This window comes from Amia ocellicauda, chromosome 18 (genome assembly GCF_036373705.1).
Source record: "Amia ocellicauda isolate fAmiCal2 chromosome 18, fAmiCal2.hap1, whole genome shotgun sequence".
Classification (NCBI taxonomy): Eukaryota; Metazoa; Chordata; class Actinopteri; order Amiiformes; family Amiidae; genus Amia; species Amia ocellicauda.
Window position 1 is genome coordinate 21,597,596 of NC_089867.1, and position 14,622 is coordinate 21,612,217.

The window sequence follows — 14,622 nt, forward strand, 5'->3', positions numbered from 1 at the left end:
CAATAAAACCACTGTGAAGGGCTGCTTCATGTTTGTGTATTCGAGGCTGTACATGCAAGTTGCTTTTAAATTAATGCAGTTCGACAGCAGTATGAGCAAATAAGCATTGCAATACTTTGCTTTGTACCAACTGAAAAGTTTTTAAGACATTGCATGATGATGATGATGATGATGATGATATAACTGTATAATCACGTGAATCGATGTATGCAGAAGACAAGAAAAGGAAGACATCTGTGTAAAATGATCAATTACATTGCTAGTGGAACATGTTCTTATAAATGAATTGATAGGATCCATCAGGATTGTCAATCAGTATTGCGAGGGACGTCATCCTTTGAGGTTGAATTGATTTTGGGGTCATTCATCAGAATAAACGAAGTAAACCTTTACTTAAAATGACATTGGATGCATCACAGGTTTGTAGAGGTTTCTGAATGCACAGCATATGATAGATACACAAGAAAGTATTTACAATTGGAGTCGTTATATAAATTATTCGGAGTCAGCTCGGTTGCAACTGCATTTATGAATAACAATGTAATGTTTGTCCCGCTGCACACCGGTTCTTTACCGGACACACACGTCCCAATGGACACGCAGTGTATTAGACCATGTCATGGTAGAATAGAAGTCTGAATAGAGATCTGGGTCTGATACCTGTCTACAGGGGGCGCCACCATCCCCACTTCATTAAGGCAACATATCAAAGGACTTTGGCGTTCAAAGTAAAAGTCAAGGGGAGCTACAGGAACAAACCGAAACAGTTTTGCTATAGCCTTATTAAAATTGCTCTATAGCACAGACAATAATGTAACGTCCCATTTCTATCTGTATAATATGATTTTTACTTACATTTATGTAATGAGTTAAAACATATTTGAATAAATATTGTATATCTTTCCCGCTTTCCAATGGAACGAAGTTCAAATGATGACCTATATTTATAGTTCCTTCTGGATGTATATTTATTTGTAATCTCAATGTGTCCCAGAGGGTGAACACATTTAATCTGTATGTATATGTTTTCACAGCACACTGGGGTGTTTTCTGTATATATATATATATATATATATATATATATATATATATATATATATATATCCTACATTGCATGTGCTCCTTGATTTAGCAGGGACTGTAACGTAGACTGTATTCTGCCAAGTAAGGTGGGGGTGTTTTCTGGCTGGGTATAACATTGTCACCAAAGAGAAATACTGGTACTGATGTTTACCAGTTAGACGGTCCATTCAAATGTGTAAAGCACGTTACTGATTTTGTGTGAATCTGTGTTCCTTCAAGATCAACAGCAAAGGGTCAGTTATTCTGAGCACTCGATGCCGAGGCCTGTGGCGCGAGTGTGTGTGGGACAACTTTGTAAAGATATGGACCTGCGACATCTTTAGTTCCTACCTGAATCCTCACCCAGGTATAACTTCACCACGGATACAAAATGCCCATGCAGTCAGCTTTAAATACGGTCTTAAAATACTGCCAAACAAATGTTATCCCAACATTAGATACAACCCCAATTCTGAAAAAGTTTGGAAAGTATGGAAAATGCAAAAAAACTAACAAAAAGAGTCATTTGAAAGTTCAATTCACCCTGTACTCTATTGAAAACACATTATTAACACATGATTTTATGTTTTACTTTGTGAATTTAATTTATTTTTGAAAATATACACTCGATTCAAATCTGATGACTGCAACACACTCCAAAAAAGTTGGGACAGTCTACTGTGTAACTACTGTGTAACATCACCTTTTCTTTTAAATTTCACTTATTAAGTGTTTGGGCACTGAAGACACCACTTGGGTTATGTTTAGCAAGCGGAATTTTCCCCCATTCATCCATTATGCGTTTCTTCAGCTGCGCAACTGTACGGGGCCTTCGTTGCCTTATTTTGCGCTTCATAATGTGCCACACATTGTCAATGGGAGACGGGTCAGGACTGCAGGCAGGCCATGCCGGCACCCACACTCTCTGCTTACACAACCATGCGCTTGTAATCCGGGCACAATGTGGTTTGGCGTTGTCCTGCTGGAAAATGCAGGGACGTCCCTGGAGAAGACGACGTCTGGATGGCAGCATATGTTGCTCCAAAATGTGTTCATATCTTTCTGCATTAATGGTGCCCTCACAGATGTGCAAGTTACCCATACCATGGGCTGTGACACACCCCCATACCATGACAGACATTGGCTTTTAGACCTGACGCTGATCACAGCTTGGATGGTCCTTTTCCTCTTTGGCCCGGAGAACACAACAGCTGTTTTGTCCAAAAACTATTTGAAATGTTGACTCGTCGGAACACAAAACACGATTCCACTGTGAGCCCAGAGAAGTCGTTGGCGCTTCTGGACAGTGTTGATGTGGCTTCTGCTTTGCATAGTAAAGCCTTAACTTGCATCTGTGGATGCAGCGGCGAATGGTGTTGACTGACAAAGGTTTACCAAAGTATTCCCGAGCCCACGTCAGGATATCCATTACAGACTCATGACGGTTTTTAAGACGGTGACGTCTGAGGGATGGGAGATCACACGCATTCAGGAGTGGTTTTCGGCCTTGCCCTTCACGCACTGAGATTTGACCAGTTTCCTTGAATCTTCTAATTATGTTGTGCACTGCAGAAGGTGAAATGACCAAAATCCTACCGATTTGTCTTTGGGGAATGTGGTTCTCATTGTATTGGATTATTCGCTGACGCATCTGTTGGCAGATTGGCGAGCCTCGACCCATCCTTGCTCTTGAAGGTCTAGGCCTTTTTTGGAGGCTCCTTATATACTATGATTACACGATTGCCTCACCTGTTTCACATCACCTTCTTATTTCAACTTGTCACATCGCTATTAGTCCTAAATTGCCCGTCCCAACTTTTTTGGAACGTGTTGCATGCATCAATTAAAGAAAAAAAAACATTTACCTTAAGAAAACTATGCAGTTGATTAGGTAAAACATCAAATACCTTGTCTTTATACATTTTTTGTTTAAATACAACTCAAAATACATTTACAAATCACTTTTCCATACTGTCCCGACTTTTTCCAAATTGGGGTTGTAGATAGATAGATAGATACGGGTTTGTTCATGTGTTTTTGTTTTATTCTAACAATAATTCACATTACACATATTGGTGTAACATAATGAGAGTGGTTTGTAATATTAAAGTATTGCAATAATGTATTTTATTGTAATTTAGTGGACCTATTTTACTCTCTGGATTCACACAGCGGGCCACACTTAGTTTAAAAAGGGTCCAGTGCTGTAATGTATTCAATGAAAGTTACTCTACAGTCCATTATTTTTCATTCTTTCTTTCTTTCTTTCTTTTTTTCAGCAACAATAGTTATGACCAGAACTCTCATCATCGCCTCCAGCATCCTGAGCGCCGTGGCTTTCCTGTTTCTGCTTCTCGGTTTTAAGCATTTTCATTACTACCGAGACGCCACCGTGAGAAGACAGCTGCAGAGACTGGCTGCAGGACTTTACTTTTTAGTAGGTGAGTCGAGTGACTAAAAACACTGACTGTGAAAACACTCATTGTAAAAGTACTTGTATATACATATACAATTATTGCTACAATTTACTATATATATATATATATTTCCCTCCAGGACTTTCTTCAGCGGCTGGCATTGTTAGATACTGTGTGCATGTGTATTATATGCACCAGTTTGAGGTAAGCAGATTTTATGTGACGTGAACAAAATACACAAAACACAAAGCATTATTACAAAGGATGTGTCCCTGTATCTGCTTAAGTATTTGGTTACTAGGCATTGTGGAAGTGCTTGTGTCTGTTATATGTTGTCGTGGGGTGAAGTGACATGTTTTCTATAGGGAGGGTTTCAGTAACACCAGCTTTTCTTTTCCCAGGTATCCTTAAAAATCCCAGGCTTTCCCAGTTTTGAGTATGGTTACTCCCTGTGGATGGCTGTGGGGGCCACTTTGGGTGCACTCTCCACCGCCATTATTTCATCATATGAAAGCTGTTGCAAAACAATAACGGCGAAAGACGAAACCCAGGAGGAAGAAAACTCAGGTGTTAAAGAACTGATGGTGAGCACATACGTGTAACACCCTGGCTTCCAATTTAGCTCAAAGAAGATAGTTGTATTTTTTTTGAGAGAGAGAGTCCCCAAATTACTTTTTTTTTCAGTTGGAAACCAGTTGATTGAATAAAGCAACATTGAATCCTTTGTCTCCATTTCTGCACCACAGAAAGTATTTTCTCTCAAACACCAACGTTTAGACGTTTTAGTGTTTTTGCTTGTGTGTCCTTTGCTTATGCAGAATACAGCCATCTTTAGCCGAAACATACATGCATGCATGGTTCACTTTAAATTGTGAGAGTAGCCTTCTGTGAGTGATCAACCTATTATATAATTCAAAAAGAAACTGCATTTTTATGTACCTGATCTTACTTTAACCCGGGGGAGGTGCAAACTAACAACAGTTGTGTGATGTACCTTTAAGATCTGACCCGATTCCAGCTGGCCGTGTAGAGCAGCCTCACTGATCCTCCCCTTTATGGATTATTCAACAAGTCCGTTTAGCCACCCGAGGCAGCCGGAGCTAACAGAGCCAAAGGGAGGGATTGTCGTGCCCTAATACAGCAAGAGTGGAAGAAAGAAAGGACCTCTGGCGTAGCCGTTGTTTGCATCCAGTAGAAATCTTGTGAAATACCTGCTATCGAAGGAGAACCCCTTTCCAGAGACATGCCTGCTGGCCGGGATGGCACAGTGTCGGCTGCGCAGCGCCCGGGCGCGGTGTGTGGCAGGGACGGTGCCTGTGGTTGCTGAAGGGCCACTCGGCGGAGAGAGGGAGCAGCCAGCTGTCGTTTCCCTTCAGTTTTCCTTCAGTTTTGCTCTGCGTCTTGCAGATTCAGGGTGATCACATTCACAATTCTGCTCGGATGCGTCTTGTTATGATGTCTGTGCGTCATGTGTCAAAGCTTTGATTCCCAAACTGTTTTATCATTTAAAATATTAATCCGTATTGTCAGCAGTAGTTTCTGGAGTGAGGATATTACAATGTTGCAGTCTAAGCCAATGCATTTTTATAGTTAAATAAAAATGAATAAAGGTACATGAGATTAGACTTGTCATACAAAAAAGAAAGATCTGACCTGCAGAGTTGGGTTTATTTACAATACAACTCCATTTATATTTGACACCAGCCCTGTTTATTGATGTCGCACTGTAACACATACCGGTGCATGTAAAGAAGAGGTGAAAGCAGTTAGCATGGTGGTGGAGAGGGCTCTGCTGGCCGCAAGGCAGGGGGACGTGCAAACCCTGAAGGCGCTGCTGGCGGAGAAGGTGTTGGATGCCGGCGTGAAGGACCCGCTGGGCGCCTCTCCCATCCACCACGCCGCCCGGGCTGGCAAGCTCAGCTGCCTGCGGTACCTGGTGGAGGATGCGGGGCTGCCGGGGAACTGTCTCGCCAGGAACGGTGCCAGCCCCGCACACGACGCCGCCGCCACGGGCAACCTGGCCTGCCTGCAGTGGCTGCTCACGCAAGGAGGTTGTCGGTCAGCGGTAAGTAAAATAATAATGCTCATAATCATAATCATAATCCTGGTTCACCAGGTGTGCTGTAAGTTTATTCGTTCCGATTATTTTCCCGTGCCTTGTGTCAAGGGGATAGCTAGCTGTTACATGGGAAACGCTTTACTTGTTATGTTTTTGTAATTCCACCAGCTGTCCCGTAAAAGGGCCCTCGATTCCCACCAGCGTATAATCTCCACCAATTAGCATCATAAAAGCGCTGAGAAAAGCCGGAGCGCATCAGCTAACTCCAGAGCTAACAGATTGTGATACAGACCGTGAAAGACATACCGTAGTGAGGAGTTCAATATTACCCCGAATTGCCCAGCTAGACCAGGGGTGGCCAACACTGTTCCTGGAGAGCAGCAGTCCTGTCTCTCTAACGTACCAAGCACTGGATACCTCCAACACAGGGACATTTAGTCAAATCAAGACACGCAGTTGGCTCAATTAAGCAGTTCATGATCTGGAGAAAACAAAAACCTGTAGGCCCTCTGGCTTTGCAGGACCAGGGTTGGCCACACCTGAACTAGACTAGACCTTGAACATTGCTCTGCCGTTCTGCACTACTGATTTGTGTTTTATGTTTTATGCTTGGGGACAAACACTCTAAAAAGTTAAACACAAGGGATCATTTAAGATCCCTTTTTCATCATGATCGCAGTTGGTTTAAAATGCATTTCGGTTCTTGGTAAGAGGCCCTAATAAGAACCTTTAAGGGTTCCTCCGCAGTATCAGCCCCAGGAACCCAAAGAAGTTCTAATTAGAACCTTTAGTGCGCCTCAGAATTGGCTACTGTGTGCATGTTTATCATGTATCTTGCTTATTTGGGATATTGTCTAGTACCCTGGTTCTCAACCCTGGTCCTGGAGGCCCCTACCCTGCTGTTTCTGCGCTCTCAATTAATTAATTGAACCATTCATTTTACTAATAATTTCCAAAAATCTGAACCTTTTAATTATTTTAAACAGTAGGGGTCTTAAGTTAAGTATACAATTGTATAAGGAACTTATCTTATTAAGGAAAACACTTTTTTCAGTTACACCATTTAAAAGGTCAAATGTTAGTAAATTATTAGTTCAATTAAGAGTTCAATTAAGTAATTGGGAGCTCGGATGGAACACAAACCAGCAGGGTGGGGGGTTCTCCAGGGCCAGGGTTGACCACCACTGGTCTAGTATGTCCCTGGAAAGTGTTGACTGGATATTGCATTGACGTCAGTTCTCCTACATGACCGATGATGGGTTTTCTACCCATGTACATCACAGGTACAACAATGACAATGCGTCCTGCCCTGCTGTGACAATTCAACCCATCCATTCATGCGATCGAGAGGTAGAGCTGATTGAAGTCTGGGTACTCATCATATCCCGTGTGTTTGAGGAATCTTTCTGTAAATTTGCCCAGGCCTGGTGTGATGGTTGGAATCACCAGGGGGTCATTTCTCAGATCTGCTGTTCACACAGAGTAATCCCCTTCTCATGTATGCACACACTGTGCTTTAGCTCATCTTGATCCTTCCTTGAAATAAAGTTGGCCAAGGCCCCAAGGTTAACCACTTGATGATGGTGATGATCATTTTAATAACATGCTGGTTTCTTGTTGGCACATCACTGTTTGTTTAAACCTTTGGCCTGGGCTGGGTCTGGAGAATAAGACTAACTTGACCCTGCCAGACTGTGGTGTTCAGAAGAGAGTTGCAAATAAATATGGAGGGAGGAGACAAAGTGACAAGATTACAGCCAAGCCAACATATAATATATATGACCAGAGAGAAAAGGAATGACCCGAGGAATCTGATTACAGGAACGGGCCCTTTACGTCCTCTGATACTGGCGCTGAAACTATTCATTCACATGATCTCGAGCAGGTCTCTGCAGGAGGTGCTTGCAGACAGGTATAGTTCGAGCACCTGATTGCAGACACACTGAGAGCTTTAAAAACACTGATCCCCTGAGCCGAGGGGGTGCAGGTTGTGTGTGTTTGTTTGCAAAATTTATTGACAAAAGGTGTTAATAGGTGTTGATTTTTTATTGAGTTTTGAGTTATTGAGTCAAATTAAATCTAATAAATAATAAAAGTAGTGATGATAATGCTTTATAAGACAGAGGGACCCATATATGCAGCTATTTTTAAAAGAAAATACCACGTTCGCCAAAACGTACAGTGTGGTCACCGCAGAACGTCCAGGCCACTGGGTTTCCAAGGGCGGATTGTGAAAGTGAAGAAAATAAAGCAGGAAAGAATCACACTAGGTTAAGAACCATCTATCTGTCCGTAATCCATTAAGCGGACACCTTTAACTCCCACACGTGATCCTTATGTGGTTATTTGAGTTTATTGGTGCTGTTCAGAAAGGGAATCCATTTCTAAACATAGTCATTTTGTTTATCTGCAACTCTATTTCTACTTAAGGCTTTTTGAAGTAGGTCCGTATAATTTCGAAGATGTACCTAATCCGTTACAGATGTAGCCTAATTGCAGATTATACTGACACACCTGCAATCTGAGGCCTCTTTTTCTCATGTCTCAGCAAAGATGGCACTCCTTTACTAGAATCTTCTGTAAATCACACCCCCACCCCTTTTTAGGCTTATTAAAGCCTTGCACTTGACCATCCATCAACCGAAGTCCATTCGATTTCTTGTCAAGAAGTCTCTCATGGTTGGTATGGAAGTTCTGCATCCCTGGCTGTAGCTTTTTCTAAGGAGTAATCGGTCAGTTACAGCCTGCAGATTGAGATCGCACCGTTTCCGTTTACTTCTTACTTCGAGTGTTTAATGCATTTAAGGGGATTTGGAAGGAATACTATATATAGCCCTGGGAAAATTAGATTACCAGGACATAATAGCAGTGTGAGCGAAAATAAATGAGGCGTTTGGCAATAAGGAAAGACAAGTGCTGCAGTGCTACACCCCACGATTAACCTGTACAGGTGTTCTCGAAATCTGGAGATAGAAGTGAATATTGATTTCCGATGCTCCTTTAAGAAATTACTAATCATCCCATTGCGTATGCTATGCAGAAACAAGCCCCCAATTCCTAGTTGTGAGTTATTTGATCAACAAGAATTTGCAGTCATGTCTACTCCCCCGTATAATAACTCTTTTTCTTTTTCTTTACCCTCGGTGTGGGATTAGGACACATTGTGTACGAGAAACGGGGTTTAGAGGAAAATGCATTTATAAAGAACAAATAGAGAATCTCATAAATTGATTCCACCAAATCCTTGTGTATATAATTATTCATTTCTGCAGAACTAAGCATATGTTTTATTTGTTGATTCGTTTTGATTGAAGTAAAGTAATAATGTGTGTTGATTTTGATCATTGTTGGGTGAACTGGTTTTGCAAACATAAGGCAACAACATTGGATTATTGAGGTTAAAACGGGTGACTTGGGGTGTATGGGTTTGTATTAGGCCTTTGGTAACAATATTGAAGAATATCTTAAATAACAGCTATGTTTTCATTCATAGTGTGTTCATTTCCAGGCGCTTTGGTTCTCTGAATGCTGTACAATAGTCCCTTGATTTTGTTTTTCAGTTTCTTTTAAGAGGGTCCTTTGTCATTGTGTCTGATCTGGACACGCCACACCTACACACTGTTGATCAGAAACCTGGCTGTCACTATTAGACCTCAGACTGTTAATAATTGACGATGTTTTCAAATGCATCTTTTATGAGCGCCAGTCAAAGTGCTTCTTAATGGCGTACCACTTTCATCCCGTTCTTTAACCGATGGCCAAGAAAAGGTCCAGGGGAATTATAGCAACAAGTTATTTGAACATGAAGTCTTGGATATATTCATCCTGGCATACTGGGAGATGTGGCCTTTCAAAGACCTGCTTGTCGCCCGGTTGATTAGTGCTGAGCATGTGCCGGGGGTCGCTGCCAACTTGTGTCAAGCCGTGCCGTGTGGTGTAGCTCACAGATGAGTAGCACAGTGCTCTGGAGGTGGAGTCCCGGATGCCATGAGCGCGGTCTGTAAACCTCCCACAGGTGTGAGCCTCGGCCTTCTTATTTGAATTGGCTTGAGCGTGCGGGTTAATCGGTGCTTTTATTTAGCCCTGTGCAAGCGAAAGGGATTGTGAAGCAAAAACGGAGATGGAAATGTGCAGATCTCCCTTTCTTTGTCTGGAGAGGTCCAACAATGACAATGCGATGAGTAGAGAGTTCAGAGCAAATAAATGGGAAAGTGAAATGTGGATCTCTGGAGTGCTTTATGTTGTCTGTGCAGAACCATTGTTTGAGTAAACAACATGCTTTCTCTCACAACAGAAATATGTAACCCTAGTCAGATCAAACTTCTAGTTCACTTTCAGTTTTCCAGTTCCAGTGGAATCTAATCTATAGCATAAGTCTGGTATAATCATAATCGTCCAGAACAATAACATAATTTGTAGTTTTTGAAGAATCGTAAAGGACTGAACTCTGTACTTTCCTGTTTGATTGCCCATCCCATTGCAAGCTATAACACTGATAAAGGGAAATCTCAAAAGATCAAAGGTGTTTGTAAAAGCAGATGTAATCAAAATCTGTAGATTCGTGAATCATTTCATGCAGAAAACGTTCTTTGCAAAGCCTGAATACATGCAATGCAAATCTTTGTTGAAACAGCTGGCTTGTCACAAAACAGGCGCCCCGTACATGCTGACTAAGTGCAATTACTGTATGTTTTGGCACGACGTATTCCACATTTGCACTCTTTTTGCAGTTGACAAATTTCACACCTCTACAAATATTGGAATGGACTAATATGCATTGGTGATTGCATAATAAATGACATCTGAATGTGCCCACATTAACAGTATTTGATTTCTTCCTCCATAAACATAACCTTAATAATTAAACAAGGTTCGAGGTCTTATTTTCCTCAACCCTTATGGAGTTATGTTCTTTCCTACAGAAAAAGGCTGTCAATACAATAATGGCAGGTTTTTCTCACAGGGATTTTCATACAGGCAAATCCGGAGCCCTTATTCACTATTGCCCCAGGGTGTTGATGCATCTGCCTTGCTTTGTTCCTGGTTTCCTGACATCCTGCCCTTGTGTCCCCCTCGCAGGACCGGGACAGCTCGGGGGCTACAGTTCTGCACCTTGCAGCTCGCTTCGGCCACCACGACATCACAGACTGGCTCCTCAAGAGCGGGGAGGGAGACCCCACCGTATCCACAGACACGGGAGCTCTGCCCGTCCACTATGCAGCGGCCAAAGGAGACCTCCCCTCGCTACGACTGCTCCTGGGACACACCCCGAGGTCAGATAGCCGGGTGGGGGGGGGATTGGGTTCGCTTGCTTGAGAAGGGGTCTCTGTAATGTTCACCTAAGAGTCGGACAGGCCAGCAGGCAGGGAAGACACCTGTTTAATGAAGTCTCAAACTGGGACTTTTAATGATCTCCTTAAATAGCCTAGCTCTTCCCACCATATGTTTTCGCTCTCGTCATCTAGCATTGGCTTTTAGGGTATTAGATGCCCTACGTATTAAAAAAGTACACAAACGGACTAATGGAACTGTATATCAATGTATTTTAAAAACACAGTGTTATCTTCTCAACGTTCTCCATATTCAACAAACATATCTGAACCAACAGATGATAAGTTGTCAAAATAGCTTTCAGGTGCACTTAATTGCTGTCCATGTTTGTTTTTTTATTTTATTTAGATTTGATATGAGACATCAAGGCACTGCGTTGCATTATCCAACAATTAGATGCCTGTTAGAGTTTGAAAATGCACCAATTAGACCAGCCCCCTGAGTGCTGACTCTGCAGCTGCCTGGAAACATTTCTCTCTGTTGCGGTTGGCACGCGATTAGTCACCCGGTCGGCCTCAGGTCTAATACCCACAAACCGCCAGTTTGCCTGTCGCTAATAAGCCACTCTCTCACAAGACACCGCTGCACTGACAGGGACCTGAGGACAGGTTTATGTTTTAAGACGTCAGGTTTGGCAGTGCACACCGCACACCGTCAAACAGTGAACTCCTCGGGCGAGTGTTTTAATTAAAGGACTGCTTCAAAACATTCAACACAGACTCAAACTTTGTTGTGCAGATTAAACCGCACATCTATTCGGTAAGCTCTTAAACAAAAACATCAGGAAGAGGAGAAGTAAACATGTGCTGTCCTATACGGAGAATAACCGGTGGAGACTCTTTGGATAGGAACATTGCTCCGTCCCCAGATGGGATCCGATCTCTCTCATGGTGTTGTGACACAATAGCCACCCCTCCCAGAGTGTAATACCCGTGTGCAGGGCCGTTCATCTTCCCTGACTGACAGTTATAACCCTGTGGTGAGGATGGGGCTAATTGCCCGCTGTCCAGAGGGACTGTGCAGAACGGTGATAACATTGCGGTCTTTGTTCTCGGACATGGTTATGCAAATGAGCTTGTGTATTTGAAGATAGAGTGGGGAATGGGAGGGGTGACATGTCCTTGATTGTAACCCGTGAGGTGTCAACTCGAACATGAACCTCGAACACGCAAGGATCCGTAGGGGGAGATGAAAGCTGTCTTTAGCTGAACACACAGGTGGATTTTTCATAAGGATGTTTAAGGAAGCGCACTTGTGTAGGATAAAGAAATACGCAACAGCTGGTAACTAGAACAGAAATCTGGCCTAAACACAGTGGAGTTCATTTTTCTCGCACACACTCTGAGGTTAAGGAGATGTGATCAGGCCCTGTTTGTTTCACCTTGATATTTTAGGTTTTGGATAGACCTGCATTTTAATTGGTCATGTGTGCACCAATAGAAATGGATTGTTCAAGATCTTCTGAGTCTGCAGAGATTGTTGGACACGAGGTAGAGAGCTTTGACATCTTGGAAATACTTCAGCTTTGCGTTCATTGAAGGCTTCCCATATTATATCCTCTAGTGGATCCACAGACTATATTGTAAGATGATCACTACCCTGTGCGAAATGAAAATGTAAAAATGAACCGACACGTTTACTTCTTCTATCAAAGGAAGATCATTTCAGATGACTTTCCCGGGTTTAGTTTAAACCCAACCAATCAGGAATTGCACTTTAAACTGTCGTAAAGGTTAATCACTGGCCTATTAAGCATGTAAAGCTGTAAAGGTACATGAGAAGTCTGATGGATATATGGCATTCTTCTGCACTCGAAGTTATATAGATGTTTGTTCGTGTAATTCATGTTCATGTAAGAATAACAGGAGAAGAAACACAGAGTGAACACATCTCACACACATGTGGTTCACCCCAGCCCTTCAACTGCGTGTCCAGAGAGGCGCCAAGCTGCTGAAAGTTTAATCAGTTGGGGGGAGGGGTGCTCTGTCGCAGAGGCCTTTTCAGCCCCGTGTATTGTTTATCACTGTCACCCTGGATACATGCAGTAGCTAACCAGTCATAAACTAATGAGGGGAAACAAATACTGGTGAACGGAGCGCAGCTTGCTTGCGCTCTCCGGTATTGTCTGCGCGAGTGGTTTGGGAGAGAGCGGATAACAGAGCTGTCCACAGGGCTGAGGCACGGCTGAGGAAATACGACTTCATGGTCTCCCGCCAGCTGTTTGTGTGGCTTACACTGAAACCCTGACCCTTATATTGTAGTGCGCTGTGGTAAAACTACAGCGCAGTGCAGCCAAGCAAAGTAAAAGCGTGGTAAAGCATGGAGAGGTGAACCATGTTACAAAGCAAAGTCTATGGTATAAACACGGGAAAACCACGGGCGAATCAGGAAATAAATAATATTAATGTTACAGTAGGACTCTTATTTTGGCAGCAAGACCACAGGCATCCTACATGTTTTGTTTTATTTAAATGCCAACACAGTCCTGTCTTTGTAATGTGCATTTTGTTTGTTCACTTCATGAAATGATCACACTTTGCTGCAGACACCAGGCTCTGCAACGCTGTTATCAGACGTCTGTGTAGATCCACGGCAGTCAGTCAGTTAACCTCTGTTTCCTTCGGACTAGCTTCAGACACCTGTTGAAATGAAAAAAGTAAAGGCTCTGCTGTTAAATGGGGTGGAGGGGATTTAATTTCTGAGCGATTGGAGCTCTCCAACTGATAACAAGGTGTTTGACTAGTTAATGTTTGCTTTTGGATTGAACAGCCAGCAGACCCTATCCAGTTAAACAAATAACCGATACAGGGAGCTGAAAATTAAACCGAACAGTTTAATTTTTTTAAGGTTATATCTCTTTTTTCTGATTTCAGATTTGCCTTTGTTTTTTTTAATCCAGATTGGCCAATAGGTAGTTAATGTAAGTGTGATACTGTGAGACACCAACATGATTTCTAACTCATCATTAGCCCCTACAATAACCAGAACGGCAGAAACGAAACCTCACCCTAATGCAAATGTACTAAACTGAATCTGAACTGAACTGTAATTTCTAGAATGGAGCTCAATCAGTCAATATTTAGCATTTACCTATATCCCAATTTAAACATCACTACAGATCATTGCTTGTCGATCCCCAAGAATAGCCCATGGATCCGTTTGAGGTGTAAAGAATACAGATAGCTTTAAAGCATAGGATCCTTTGTATAAAAGGATGAATGATTCTCTGTAATTGCTCGGCTTGAGAGGTGGTGTATTTACAGCCTGAGCTCAACAAGGATTCCCAGCAAGATTACTCTGTCCTTTACTAGTAATTGTGAAAGACCCTTTCATTCAGCGCCACAACAATCAACCAGGAAAACCACCGAAAAGACCGTTCCCTATTAAAATGCTTTAGAGCTCTACACGTCTCTGACTGCAGAGATATGGCGTTGCACATTAGCTGCGTGTCTTTCTTTTGAAATCAGATTTACCGCTTAACAGTTAGCGCAGGATTTATGAGGGGGCGACTGAATAGACGCAGTCCGGACAGTCACATTATCTCCCCAGAAAGGTCAAACTGTGGTTCCTCAGATAACAGCCGCAGGAGGTATCATTCATGGTTTTGCCTGTGACTAAGGCATGACTGTACGATAAAAGTGAAATGCTTTATGGCAGGTACTCTACGAGGGAAAGAGTTATGTAATCAATTAGTGCTGCTTAAAAGCTTTGCCAGGGGATTAATGACAGGGCAGGTCGATGGGTGGTTGGGGC

At 42.6% G+C, this 14,622-nt stretch overlaps 1 protein-coding gene and 1 long non-coding RNA gene across 3 annotated transcripts in view; both read left to right on the forward strand.

Annotated features, from left to right (window-relative positions):
* Positions 1-1,183: 1,183 nt before the first annotated feature.
* On the forward strand, positions 1,184-3,840 carry LOC136713602 (uncharacterized). The gene is made up of 3 exons (XR_010804960.1): positions 1,184-1,429; positions 3,342-3,503; positions 3,619-3,840. It is a non-coding gene; the product is annotated as an uncharacterized LOC136713602 (long non-coding RNA).
* A 699-nt stretch (positions 3,841-4,539) lies between these two features.
* The window catches only part of espn (espin), a 49,097-nt gene continuing 39,014 nt past the window's right edge, over positions 4,540-14,622 (forward strand). For both annotated transcript variants that reach the window (XM_066690730.1, XM_066690731.1), the window contains exons 1-2: positions 4,540-5,544; positions 10,618-10,811. In XM_066690730.1, the coding sequence (XP_066546827.1) occupies positions 5,251-5,544; positions 10,618-10,811 (488 nt within the window). In that variant the 5' untranslated portion in view covers positions 4,540-5,250. The remainder of the gene's footprint in view (positions 5,545-10,617; positions 10,812-14,622) is intronic.